This window comes from Rhinopithecus bieti, unplaced genomic scaffold (assembly GCF_001698545.2).
Source record: "Rhinopithecus bieti isolate Rb0 unplaced genomic scaffold, ASM169854v2 scaffold_3043, whole genome shotgun sequence".
Classification (NCBI taxonomy): Eukaryota; Metazoa; Chordata; class Mammalia; order Primates; family Cercopithecidae; genus Rhinopithecus; species Rhinopithecus bieti.
In genome coordinates this window covers 2,114,347-2,129,234 of record NW_016804580.1, presented here as the reverse complement: position 1 = coordinate 2,129,234, position 14,888 = coordinate 2,114,347, and the positions used below count along the sequence as shown (strand labels likewise).

At 38.6% G+C, this 14,888-nt stretch overlaps 1 protein-coding gene across 1 annotated transcript in view; it reads right to left on the bottom strand.

Annotated features, from left to right (window-relative positions):
• Positions 1 to 14,888, bottom strand: part of MRC1 (mannose receptor C-type 1) — a 101,871-nt gene that overhangs the window by 20,352 nt on the left and 66,631 nt on the right. The window contains exons 18-22 of the mRNA XM_017869208.1: positions 14,122 to 14,189; positions 12,254 to 12,354; positions 11,408 to 11,553; positions 10,892 to 11,006; positions 6,544 to 6,710 (exon numbers count right to left, since the gene is read on the bottom strand). Coding sequence (XP_017724697.1) covers positions 6,544 to 6,710; positions 10,892 to 11,006; positions 11,408 to 11,553; positions 12,254 to 12,354; positions 14,122 to 14,189 — 597 coding nt within the window. The remainder of the gene's footprint in view (positions 1 to 6,543; positions 6,711 to 10,891; positions 11,007 to 11,407; positions 11,554 to 12,253; positions 12,355 to 14,121; positions 14,190 to 14,888) is intronic.

Below are 14,888 nucleotides of genomic sequence, written 5' to 3'. Positions count from 1 at the left end.
AAAAAAAAAAAAAAAAAGGAGTACACTTAAAGAAAATGTTGAGGACTTTAAGTTTCTAGTTTGATATATAAGGAGTTTGGAAGTTGTCACTCCCATCCACAATGCAAGAAAAAGGCTAGAAAAGCTGAAAATCAACAACTTCTTTTAAATGCATTGGAAAATGGAGGTCACAAGACAGACAGCTGCCCCCCAAATTGGAGAAACAGACTGATGGATACAGGGAATCAGAACTGACCAGAGCAGAAGCCCAGGAGCAGAAAGCGGGAACCAGTATTGAGGCAGGAGATACTAAATGTCGTTGACACATTGCTGGAAGTTCAGTTTGGACAAGTTTGAAAATTAAAAACTATTGGCAGAGGAGTACCTGGGGAGGCAGTCCTAGGGAGATTCCAGAGTTTTGTGAGTTTTCCTTCCAGGAGCCCTACCAGATTCTTACAGTGCAGACTGGAGAAAAATGTCCACTTGCTTCCAACAGGAGAGGCGGGAGAAGAGCCATTTTTAAATACGACAGAGCATTCATTCATTCTGTTCTTAATAAGACCAGCACTCAAGAGCAACAACTTTACCCGTGCTTGACTGACTGTGGTTTCACCACACATTAACTAACCTAGGAGAAAAGAAATACTCAACTCCAGCCTCTCTAGCTTTCCTGTCTCACTCAAAAGGAAAAAGCAACGAAACAAAACTGAGAAGCACTTTTGAAGGTCACAGCACAGATTCCCTAAAAGTCCAAGTCCCCATCATAGGACTACGACATACTTCCCCTCCCCAATATCTTACAGCCATATCCTTGGGGCTCCCGTATGACAACAGGCAGATACAGCCGAAGAACTGTGCCTCTCTGACATTATTTAAGAAGTCTTTAGGAGAACCCAAAGACAACAGGAGAGACAGAAACGAGGACACCGGAGATTTTAACCTCTGACACCTAACGTGACAGCAAACAGCAAACACAGCCTAACTCGTAGCTAAATAAACACAAAAGCTCACACTAAAGGTCTATTTACCTCTGTTCCCTTTATCCACTACATCAGCAGTTCCCAATCTTTTTGGCACCAGGGACCAGTTTCATGGAAGACAAACTTTCCACAGACTGGGGTGGAGGGTGGTTTCGAGATGATTCAAGCACATTATGCTTATTGTGCACTTTATTGCTATTATTATTATATTGTACCTTGTAAGAAAATAATTATATAACTCACCATCACGTAGAATCAGTGGGAGCCCTGTGCTTGTTTCCCTGGTCAATCTGGTCCCATCTGGGGGTGATGGGAGATGGTGACACATTATCAGGCATTAGATTCTCATATGGAGTGCGCAACCTAGATCCCACGCATGCACAGTTCACAATAGGGTTCACGTTTCTATGAGAATCTAATGCTGCTGCTGATCTGACAGGAGGCAGAGCTCCGGCAGTGATGCGAGTGACGGGGAGTGGCTGTAAATACAGATGAAGCTTTGCTCACTCGCGTGCTGCTCACGTCCCGCTGTGAGGCTCAGTTCCTAACAGGTCATGGATTGGTACCCATCTGCGGCCCGTGGGTTGCAGACCCCTGCACTATAATACATGTGTAGTTTTCAACATGAAAATATAAGACACACTAAAAGATTTTGTAAACACACACAAAGTTTGAAACGAAGAGCAAGCATAATAAGCAGACTCAGATATGACAAAGATAGTGGAAATATCAAAAATTTAAACAACTATGAATAATATGCTAAGGACTCTAATGTAAAAAGTGGACAACAAGCAAGACTGGGTAGCTAACATAGGCAGAGAGATGAAAATGCTAAGAAAAAATCAAAAGGAAATTCTAGAAATCATAAACACCTTAACAGAAATGAAGACTATCTCTGATAGGCTCACTGGGTGTGGCCCAGGAAATGAGAGAAAGGAACAGAAGAAGTATTATCTGAAGCAATAATGACTTAGAATTTCCCAAAATTAATGATTGATAGCAAATCACAGATCCAGGAAGCTCAGAGAACATCAGACAGGATAAACACTAAGATACAACATCTAGACACATCATACTCAAACGGCAGAAAATCAAAGATGAAGAGAAAATCTTGAAAGACGCCAGAGGAAAAAAAAACCTCTTATCCATAAAGAAGCAAGAATAGTAATTACGTTGGATTTCTTTTCAGAAACCATGCAAGCAAGAAGAGTGGAATGTAATATTTAAAGTGCTGAAAGAAAAAACCCACCAACCTAGAATTCTGTCTCCAGTGAAATTATCCTTAAGAAGTGAAAAGAAAACAAAGACTTTCTCAGACAAACAAACATTGAGAAAATCTGTTGCCTGTAAACTTAGCTTGAAAGAAATGTTAAAAGGAAAAAAGAAAGAGAACTATATATGTCAGAAACTCAGGTCTATATAAATAAATGAGTATTAGAGAAGGAATAAATGAAAGAAATACAGAATTTTTCATTTTCCTTATTCTGAATTCATCTAACAGATACCAGTTTGTTCAAACAACTATAGTTGTTGTTAAACAACTATGAATAATATACTAAGGACTGTAATGTAAAAAGTGGACAACAATATATTTGGTGATAATGTATTTGGTGATAATAGCTTATAGATAAGTGAAATAAATTATAGCAATGTTACATAGGAGAGGAGGAAGAAGTAGGAGATGCTTTCTTACATGCTATTTGAAAAAGGACTCGAATTAGTTGTAAATGTATACTGTAAACTCAAGAGCAACCACTAAAGAAAGTTTGTTTTTTTTTTTGTTTTAGGCCAAGAATGGTGGCTCGTGGCTGTAATCCCAGTACTTTGGGAGGCCAAGGTAGGAGGATTGCCTGAGCCCAAGAGTTCAAGACCAGCCTGGGTAACACAGAAAGACCCCATCTTTATTTATAATAAAAATAAAAAAGAAAAGAAAAAAGTTTTCTTAAAGTATAATTGGTATGCTAGGAGTAGAGAACAAATAAAATCATACAAAATGTTGAAGTAAAACCAGAGAAGGCAAGAAAGAGTGGAAGACAAAAAAATGAAATACAGAATAAAAACAGAAAACAATAACAAATATGATAGGTGTTAACCCAGCTATGTCAACAATCGTTTTAAATGTTAATGGTCTAAATACACAAATTAATAGAGACTCATATATTGGTACAAGAAATTCACTTTAAATATAAAGATACACATAAGTTAAAAGTGAAGAAAAATGGAGAAAGATACACTATACTAACACTAATCAAAAGAAAGCTGGACCAGCTATATTAATTTCAGACAGAGTAGACTGCAGGGCAAGGAAAGTTACCAGAGGTAAAGAGGAACATTGCATAATGATCTAGCGGACAATTCTCCACGAAGGCATAACAGTCTCTATTGCGTATGTGGCCAACAATAGAGCATCAGAATACATAAAGTGAGAACTGATAGAACTGCAAAGATAAATCCATGATTAGGATTGCAGACTTCAATACTCTTCTATCAAAAATAGACAGATCCAGCAGGCAAAAAATCAGTAAGAACATAGTTAAACTGGACAGTACCATCCATCAAACAGATCTCATTGACATCTGTAAACTACTTTGTCCCATAACAGTAGAATATATATTCTTCTCAAGATCACATGAAACATTCACCACGATAGACCATATTCTGAGCCATAAAACATGCCTTAACAAATTTAAAAGAACAGAAAATACATAAACTATTCTCTAAGACCACAATGGAATTAAACTAGAAATCAGTAACATTGGAAAATTCCAAAATACCTAGAAATTAAAGAAAATGTTGTCAATAATAATACACTAATAGTGATACACAAAGACAACCATAAAAGGTGACTACAGTTTTTCTGAATGAAAGTACGTAAGAGATGTGTCACTGTGAAGTCAACACATCTTTAACCCATCCCTTGAGCTACAGTGAATCACAGCCTACACTCCCGCCACAGACATCTTGTCAACCTGTGGTGTCTTCATCCCATGTGATACAACTGTCAGGCAACCTGAAACTTACATTTCAAAAGTTCTCCACTCACCCCACTTCCTTTCTTAACTATTTGTATCCCCCATTATCCTGGCTCAGAGTCTCTGATCCAGAAAACCTGTTATAATCCAAGCATATTTCCCCCACAAAACACATATTAAAAGTTCTCTCTCTCTCCTTTTCTAACTATATTCATCTTCTCCATTTTAAAGTCCTGAAATTGTTTTTAAAAAACCATTGCCGGGAGCGGTGGCTCATGCCTGTAATCCCAGCACTTTGGGAGGCCGAGGCGGGTGGATCACGAGGTCAGGAGTTGGAGACCGGTCTGGCCAATGTAGTGAAACCTTGTCTCTACTAACAGTACAAAAAAAAATTAGCCAGGTGTGGTGGTGTGCTCCTGTAATCCCAGCTACTCATGAGGCTGGGGCAGGAGAATCGCGTGAACCCGGGAGGTGGAGGTTGCAGTGAGCCGAGATCGCGTCATTGCACTTCAGCCGGGTGACAGTGTGAGACTCCATCTCAAAAAAAATAAAATAAAATAAAAAGCATTATGAGTATTTTGATTCCAGTTTTGTGAAATATAAACTTTATCTGTTTATATGCACTACGAAAAAGTCTGGGAAAAAAATTCAACAAAAAATAAGCAGTGTTTTTTTTCTGAATTGGTGAGATTACAGATTTTGTTTGTTGGTTTGTTTTTATTGTTTCTGTCTTTCTTTATGTTCTAAAAACAACAAAAATGTGTATGATAATGAATGCTTTTGATTTACAAGAAATTCACCTCTCATCCATTAAATCTGTCTAAGCAAATACTGTCTCGCTCCATTCTACTTTCACTTCTTCAGTAAGTCTTCAGCCCTCACTGGTGTCATGAAAATGAAAGAATTTCTCCACAGAAAATTATTTACCCATCACCAGTTATTTTTTATCTACAGTAAAAGCAAGTTTATTCGAAAAGTAAAGAAACAAAAGAATTGGCTACTTCACAGACAGAGCAACCTACGGGCTGCTGTCTGGCTCCATCACCAAAATGTATTCACCTGGCAAATAGCTACCAAATTATTAATGGTCATAAAAATGCCATTTTGAGCAGGTCAGTTTTCTTTTTTTTTTTTTTTTTTTTTTTTTTTTTTTGCTTATTCGACAAAGTCCAAACTCCATCATAGGGCATCTACATTCCTCTAAATTCTACTTTCCACCTTTCGTAGCTTACTCCGACTTCTTTTCCTGCATAAAACTCCTGCTACATTCAAAGCCATTTATTCCATTTGCCCAAACACATCATGTATCTCTTGCTTGAAGACTGCCCACCTTGACCATCTAACATGGCCTTTCTCATCCTTTTGCTAAGTTCCCCTGATTATTATGTTTTAAATTTCTTGAAACAAAAACCCAGATGGGCGTGGTGGCTCATGCCTATATTCCCAGCACTTTGGGAGGCCAAGGCAGGTGGACCACTTGAGGTCAGGAGTTGGAGACCACCCTGGCCGATATGGTAAAGGCCCTTCTCTACTAAAAATGCAAAAATCAGTCAGTCATGGTGAGGGACACCTGTAATCCCAGCTACTTGGGAGGCTGAGGCAGGAGAACCTTTGAACCTGGGAAGTGGAGATTGCAGTGAGCCGAGATCATGCCACTGCACTCCAGCCTGGGCAACGGGGTGGGAGACTGAGAGAGTGAGAGAGGGAGAGGGAAAGAGAGAGAGGGAGAGGGAGAAGGAGGGAGGGAGGGAGGGAGGGAGGGAGGAAGGACCCATAGCTGATTCTTTTTCATATTTCTTTCCTCCACCATGGACAAAGACAGTGTCCAGCACATAGGATACCATAGATGTGTGTTGACTGATTAAATCACCCCATTCCACAGTGAGCTTGTTTCCTCTTAGCTGCTACAGTGTTTATAGCTGATCCTGTCATTAGACATGTTCATTTCTTTCCTATCTTCCTTCTTATATAAGACTTGTGGTCTAGTTTAAGTGTACACACTTTTAAGGTAAAAACAAAATCTTCCATTTCGTCACACATTTTACAATCCCTAACATGGTGTTGATGTTGATAAGTTGGTTGTTCAATTATATAAGAAAAAAAGTAGTGAAAAAAAGTAGTAAAATAAAGTAGCAATCTGTCTCCCAGGTTAACGTACAAAAGCATCTGGCACATAATAAGCAGTCTACAAATATTAGCTCATGATCATGACGGTGATGATGATGGACGATGATGATGTGATCTTTAGAAGCAGTAGTAGCTTCCAGGCCTACACCCGAAATACTACAGCAGCTGCAAGGGATAAGGGGAAGGTGACACAAAGAAAGTTGGTAACTCTAGGTTGAAGTGTTTCTTTTGACTGCAAGTTAGGCTTAGAATGGAACTGGGTTTCCTGACCCCTCACTATCGCCACTTCCCCAAGCCAAAGATTTTTTAACTGAATTTATACTCCCTCCCTCCAAGTCAGCTCAGTCTGAAATAGGTAAAATCTGCAAGCGTGGACCAGATCAAGGAGTATTCTGGTAGATTCTTTCATGGAAGAGTAATCAATAAGATGATAACCCTATGCAAGCTGATGGTGTGTAGAGAGGTGACCTGAATCTGATATTTACATCTTCATAAGAAAGACTGCTTCTTCTTCCACCGGGGTATCCTTTCCCCCAGTTTGTGTAATGAACTCCTCGTCCATCCGTCCAAAGGAACGTGTGTTCTGAATTGACATCATTCAGCCCAGTCCAGGCACTGAAAGTGGAGTCCTTCATGTGATAGGTAAGAAATGCTGAAAGAAAATTTCACGAAATAATTTTAAACTTTGAGGGTTAATACCCAAAATATGGAAAATATTCAAAATATATGAATTTCAAAATACTGAGCATGTGATTTGTGTCACTGTTACTTAAAAACATTTACCATGAACACACGAACATTCTAATATCAGCATTGTGTTATCACTTGAGCTTTGGACTTTGAAAAGTTTCATACAATAGAAGTCTAGGTTTTATCTACGCCATTGAAGACACTTGTCCAAGTTGCACCCTGCCTGAGGGCTCCATTCTGTGCACCCTTATCTGGGTTGTGGCTGCCCTGGTTGTACCACAACTTTTTCTAATTCATAAAAATTCACCATATGGATTTGTGACTGTCCTGACTCTGTAAATAAGATAATCTGATTTATATAATAACTATGGGACAAAGGACTCTTAACCCAGACAGTTCTGAAAAAAATAAAAACTGTCAAAACACGAATCATTAGACTGTTGATATGATTTGGCTCTGTTTCCCCACCCAAATCTCACCTGCAATTGTCGTAATTCCCACATATTAAGAGTGGGACTAGGTGAAGGTAACTGAATCATGGGGGATGTTTCTCCCATTCTGTGCTCATGATAGTGAATGAGATGAGTTCTTACAAGAGCTGATGGTTTTATCTTTTAACGCTTTGCTTTGCACTTCTCTGTCCTGCCACCATGTGAAGGACATGTTTGCTTCCCCTTCCACCATGATTGTAAATTTCCTGAGGCCTCCCCAGCTACGTGGAAGTGTGAGTCAATTAAACCTCTTTCCTTTATAAATTACCCAGTCTTGGGCAGCTCTTTACAGTAGTGTGAGAAGAGACTAACACAGCTATCAAATTCTCAGTATCTCAGATTGCCAAACCAAAAGTTTCCCAATTGAGATTCCTCCTGGGGAGGTGGGGTAGAAATCCCTGGAGATCAGTTGTCCATCTACTCAGTGTGCTTGGATCCAAGGGACCATCCTGATGCTGAAATGCTCACATCAGGGGCTGGGGATGGTGGCTGGTGCCTGTAATCCTAGTGCTTTGGGAGGCAGAGACAGGAAGATTGCTTGAGGCCAGGAGTTCAAGATCAGCCTGAGCAACATGGTGACACCCTGTCTCTACAAAGAAATACAAAAATTAACAAAGCATCGGTGGCGTGCGCCTGTAGTCCCAGCTTCTCAAAAGGCTGAGGCAGGAGGGTTGCTTGAGCCCAGGAGGTTGAGGCTGCAGACAGCCATGGTTGTGCCACTGCACTTCAGCCTGGGTAACAAAGGGAGACCCCATTTCTACACAAATCAATCAGTAATAAAGTGCTCACATCACTGGATGATACTATAGAATATGGCTTCTTGCTTATCAATTCTGTGACCAAGCGGATGGTGGCAAACATCCAAGAGACATAAAAGGTTGAATTGTACATGTGTCCCTCCCCTTCCCTCAGTCCACCACCAGGCCTCCCATGGCAGCTGCCATCTGGGGCCAGAACCACCACCTGAGCCGTTACCTCCTAGACCGACAAGTACCTACTCTACTAAACAACAATTTGCAAACATTTACACTTAAACACGTCTCCTGAATGTAAACAGGAAATAGAATGACTAAGCACTCAGGGTTACTAATAGAAAATACAAAATAGAAATCCGCAGAGATATAATTATCTGTGTATTCAGGAACAAACAATTTCATGGAATTTCAAGCAATTCCATTGCTATACGCTTACTCTTTCTGCAGAGTAGAAGAGGCAGCTACCATCTCACTCAGAGACTTCTATTTTTCTCAATTAACTAAAGATTTTTTTTTTTAATTCTTCCAACTTTTTCAGAAAAGAAAAAAGAGCATGAGTACAGCTAGATATGGTGGCTCACACCTGTAATCTCAACAATTTGGGAGGCCAAGGTGGGAGGATCACTTGAGGTCAGAAGTTTAAGGCCAGCCTGGGCAACATAGAAAGACCCTCTCTCTACAAAAAATTTTAAAAATTAGCCAGGTATGATGGTGCACACTTGTAGTCCCAGCTACTTTGGAGGCTGAGACATGAGGATTACTTGAGCCCAGGAGTTGGAGGCTGTAGTGAGCTATAATCACATCAATGATCTCCAGCCTGGGTGATCAAGCGAGACCCTGTCTCTAAGAAGAAAAGAGCATGGGTAGATAGTTGTTTTGGTTTTGTTTCCTTTTCCAAATAAGACCATAACTTTTGCCTCATCCCCAGCTTGAAATGAAACATGGAAAAGCTCTACCTGCCAAGATTCAGCACTTTTTTCTGCCAACAACCACAATAAGAATTCAACGACGTGTGCCTGTTTTGCCAGGAATAATGTTATTTTATCTGAAAATTGTTTCCTTCTGCACGTCTCTATCATCCAGTTTCAATCTCATTGTGCCAGGAATCAGCACTTTGTGGTTAACAGGGGAAATCAATGATTGTGTTTCTCTGCTGGGTAGCTAAGCCCAAAATGGGGTAGGCCAGTCGGAGAAATGTGAATGTTCTTGTACTGTGTGCTTTGGTTTAGACCCTTCTCTTTCAGTGCCTGACAAATTGCTCAACTTGTCAAACGTTCTCAGTGAAAGCTTGGTTGGGATTTATTGTACAATGTGTTCTCAGAGAGCACATGGCGGCGTTCACAAAGCCAAATAAGACTTTTGAGAGAGCACCCTACATGTTTCTAGTGCCTTTCTTACTTCCTACGTTTTTCTTCTATTTTCTTTCTCGTATCATTTTTGAAATAAATGATTCTAGAAGTCAAAGAATCTCAGAACCAAAAGAGAGCTTACAGAATATTCAGTCCATATGTCTCCTACCATGTCCTTATAAAGTTATATATACAACAAAAAACTGTTGAGCATCTTCTGTACTACATCCCAGCTAACATACAGGATGCTCTAGCATCCATCTGAGTATCTTCCAGTGTAAGCATTTTCACAGCCCTTTAGAAACTTCACCTTCCTCACAAAGCAGTCTATCCAATCAATTCTGTAACAATGGCCCCTAACCCCTAATTTTGAGCTTAAATCTATTTCCCTGTGACCGTCGCTCGTTGGTTCCGGGTCTTATATCTGAGGCGACACAGGGTGATCCTTCAAAATCCACATACTCTCTTTTCCAAGTTGTATAACCTGAGAGTCTTTCAACCCTGACTCACTTGCAGTGATTTCCAAACCCTTCATCAGTTTAGTCTGAATCTCCTGCAGTTGGTCAAAACCCTCCTTAAAGGGCAAGTCACAATTTAAACTAATATTTATTTCAGTGGCTGCCTCCACAGAAAGATCAGGTAGAAATGGTGGGTATCTTTCTTTCGATGACAATATCATGATTTTTCCATCTGCTCTATGAATATGATGAATATTCTCCTTCATAGTTCTTGCTTATGTTCATGTTTTATCAAAAAATATTTCAAAGCCAGGTATGGTGGCTCGCACCTATAATCCCAACACTTTGGGAGGCTGAGGTGGGAGTTTAAGACCAGCCTGGGCAACATAGTGAGACTTTATCTCTACAAAACAATAACAACAACGACAACAACAACAACAAAGACTTAAAAAAAAATTAGCTGAGCATTATGACTCAGGCCTGCCCTAGCTACCCAGGAGGCTGAGGCAAGAGGATTGCTTGAGCTTAGGAGTTCAAGGCTGCAGTGAGTTATAATCCTGGGCAACAGAATAAGACCTTGTTTCAAAAAAAAAAAAAATTGAAATTTGTTCAAAGTTCATATTTAAAATATCAGTTGTGTTACATTACAAGTTATATGATCAAGTGACTAGAAAAGCAATAAATGGGAAAGCAGCAATTTTTCATCTTATTACTAGAAGTACTCTTCTTTGACTCTTTGGGAGCAAACTGGTTTGGTAGAAAGCTGGACAAGCCTAGGTTTCATTCCCAGCTCTACTGCTTAACAGGCAAGCTCCTTCACTCAAAGCTGTCTATGCACCATTTCCCCACTCACAAAATGGGGTTATAATACCTGCTTCTTAGAGTTGTGATGACTTTTTTTATATAAAATAAACAGCTTAATATGTGCTATAATTGAATAAAATAGTTTTCAATGAGCATTTGATTTTTTCCACTTTCTTAGCTTTTACACTGGAAAACCAAAAAGTCATTTACTGTCAGCAATATTTTACCATTTTGCAGTCAAAATTCCATATTTAAATGCACAACTAATTGCAAAATGGCCGCATACCTTGCTCTTTTTCATTTTGTATGGAGACCAGATTCCCTCCAAAGCCTATACAAGCTTTTCGTGCCTCTTGCCAAGATTTTCTTTCTTCTTCAACAAATCCAAAGATTTTGAAACACTGGGATGGAAGGCGGGGGGGGCAGAAAAAAAAAAAGAAAACCATGGGGTTAACTAAAGATGATCAACTTTGTTCTACCAAAAGCAAAATTATTCATGAAGATTATAGCTAAATCAGAAATTTCTCACCACCAACTAGAGATTTAAAAAACTGTTAGTTTTATGACCCACTCACTTTCTTTGCAAAGTTTTATTCTCCCTCAGGAGAAAGGGTACATCAATGTGGATAATATCTCAAGTATGCTCTCAATTTCCATAGAGAGTTTGTCATGCAAATCTTTACCTAGTCTTGCCAAAAATTTTCTAAAGTGATGAGGCTAGCAAAAGTTAACTTTGAGCTGAAAGATTTGCATCACTCTCCATACTGATCAGTGCCAAGATCGCAACTAATTCTCCTAGTACCTTGTTGTTGTAGAAATTCCAACCTTCCTTGCACCCTGATGGGACCGAGGGTTTCGTAGGCATAACCGTGGTAGCATTGACACTACTGTTATGTCGCTGGCAAATGAAGGCACTTGGATAGCCACAGTTAATGTCATTCCAAAACCCTGGCAAAGAGAAAAATAGTTAAATTAGATTCAGTTATTTATGTTTTAAAACATTATTTTAAAAAATATATTTATATTTTACAAGAATTCTCAAAACTTATTTAGACTCTAATCAAACTTGGTTTTTACATGTGACTACAGGTATCCATGCAATATTCTTTTGCTGTTTTACTTAAACTAATAATAGTTCCACTTTATAGAGAGCATCCTATGAACCAAACATGTACTTAATGTTGCAGATGTATTACCTAAATGGTAATAGCTAATAATAATAACCTAACAATAGCAAACTTTGTATACACCAAGCATCTACATAGTATTTTAGATGTATGATTTCATTTCATCTTCTCAACAATTGATAGATTCTGTCATTATTCCCATTTTGCAGAATAATAAGGAGCCAGAGAGAAATAAAGGAGATAGATAAATTCTGGATAATTTTTTTCAAATCAGAACATGAAAAAGTGGTTCCTAATTTGGGAAGAAGTGAGAAGATTAACTATGTTGTTTACTAGTGTAAATGTTAAGCATCCATTCTCCTTACAAATTGAACTGCTATGTTGCTAAAATTAGAATTATCCTTTATTCTCTCTTCTTATCTTGCCTGACGTAGCGCACAACTTGCTACTTTTAGTGTAGGCATGTGGCACATGACACTCCATGCCACAAAGCAAATTCAACATTTGCATGACTTGCCTACCTGAATTTGAATACATGGTCACACAGTTTTCATCCTCATTTGCAAAATTGGGTTCACCTGTGGCCCAAGACACGTAATCCACTTTGCTTCCATCCATCCAACTGGAAAAGAAAATTCAGGCATTTTGCAATGATCCAATCATTAGAATAATTGGATACAGGCCAGGAGCAGTGGCTCACACCTGTAATCCCAGCATTATGGGAGGCCAAGGCGGACGGATCACCTGAAGCCAGGAGTTTGAGACCAGCCTGACCAACATGGCGAAACTCCATCTCTACTAAAAATTAAAATTAAAAAAAAAAAAAAAAATAGCCAGGCATCATTGTGGGCTCCTGTAATCCCAGCCAGTTGGGAGGCTAAGGCAGGAGAATCGCTTGAACTGGGAGGCGGAGGCTGCAGCGAGCCAAGATCGTGCCATTGCACTCCAGCTTGGGCAACAAGAATGAAACTTAGTCTCAAAAAAAAAAAAAAAAAAAAAGTTGGCTACAGCCTACTGGTGGGGCAGGACAAGTCAACCCAGAATAGGGAGAACTCCAGAGAATGGCAGGAAAACTCCCAATGCCTGAGCATTTGGTGTGTTCTATGCATCTCACTCCACAGTAGCAACCCTCATGCCATGTCCAGGCTGTCTTCTTTTCCCTCCCAGGAAGAAACCACCTTTAGTCGCAAAGTGGAGACCCTGATTACTCTGAAAGTGAGCCAGAGATGAAAATCCTCCCATCGTACTCCCCGGGCATGATTCCCACAAAACCAAACCACCCATGGAGAGGCAGAGCGTATAGAATTTCTCATTAGGCTCACTCTCTGATTCTCGTGTTTACTCTAGTTTCTTGTAATGTAGGTGGCCTAAACTTACGTCTGCAAACTACAGAAATTCAGAGACTGTGAGAACCAGAAGGGGACCAGTCATGAGATCATCAAATTTGACCTCTTCACGTTAGAAATGATAAAATGACGTTCCTTGTCCAAAGGAAGATCCAACATTTGTACTCTTTAAAAATAATGACCCTGTGGGGTATGGTGGTGCATGTCTGTCATCCCAGCTACTTAGGAGGCTGAAATGGAAGGATTGCTTGAATCCAGGATTTCAAGGCTGCAGTGAGCTGTGATCGCCCCATTGCACTCCAGCCTGGGCAACAGAGCGAGACCTGTCTCAAATAATAATAATAACAACAATAAGGACCTTGAATTTAGGTCTCTAATGCTCAAAGATGACAATAGCAGTCCCCTGGAATACATGAGGCTAAAAAAATCTGTACATGAGCCAGGAGGATACATCTGCCCTTCAAACTCTAGAGGACATACGTATTAATGTACAAGAAAAAAGAACTTAAATGTATTAATTTTCTCATATTCCTACAGCTTTTTCTGGCTCCTATATCTAATAGAAAATGGGACAATCACTCTTTTAAAGGGAAAGTATTTCCTGCAATTTGAAAGTGTGCTTCAAAACAGTGCTGCTAACACAGGGAACAGGGCAATAGGAAAGGATACTGTGGTTCCCAGCAGCAAGGTTAGCAAGGTTCTCATCCCAGTTGGGATTACAATGTTTTAAATAAGTTCAGTATTTGTATATGTCTAAAACAACTTTTTAGTAGATGATTTACTGACAGATGATGACATCTCAAAACAAAGAAAAGCGTAGTTTTACAAAACTGAATCCAATTTTGAGTTGTTTGTTTGGCATTTATAGTGCTGAAAATATTTAATAGAATTATTTTGAATTATTTTTTTAAAGTTGCTATTTCAATTGAGAATGCTGTAGGATTTTAAAAAATGCATTCCACAAAGAAAAATCTCAAAATAACTCACAGGTTTCGGTCAGAACACTAACCCAAGCAGAGTTGTTTTCAGCTTGATTTACTTACGCAAACTTTTTATCCAAGCTGATCAATAAACCAATAAAATACGCGGACTGTGCATCATTTCTGTTTACCTGAAACATGGAAGTTTACGTATAATTTAATTTAGAATCACACAATCGGCAAGTTCTTAAATAAAACATACATATCAATGAGGCAGCCTAATCGAAACCTTTTCTAGAGAGGAATTTCTACAGAAATGTAGGACATTCTATATGACGTTCTTCGTAGAAATAAAAAAAAATGCACACAATTTAATACTTTGAATTTGTAAAGCAAGAGTCTTTTCTTTGATGCGTAATCCTATAATCCTGACTGGCTACTTTGTTTTAAAGAATGTCTTCAACAATGTAACTATTGTAGGCATTTAATATTATAGAGAACGATTTAAGGCATTTGCTTTACAAATTCAAGTTATTAAATTGTGTACAAATTTTTCTTTTTTATATAAAAAAGAATCATATATTAGATTTATTTTATACATATGTTTATAATTTATCATATCATATGTTTATAATATATCATGTTTATAATTATAAATGTAATAAATGTAGTTATATATGTAAAATAAATCTATATGTCAAATATATATACAAAAAATATATATGAAAAATAATCACCCTGTGGGAGATGGTGGTGCACACCTGTAGTCTCATTTACTTGGAAGGCTGAGGCGAGAGAATTGATTTGTATAATATAATATATATTATATATACATTACATATATTTTCTATATATATTTTACATATAGATTTATTATATATATATATTTA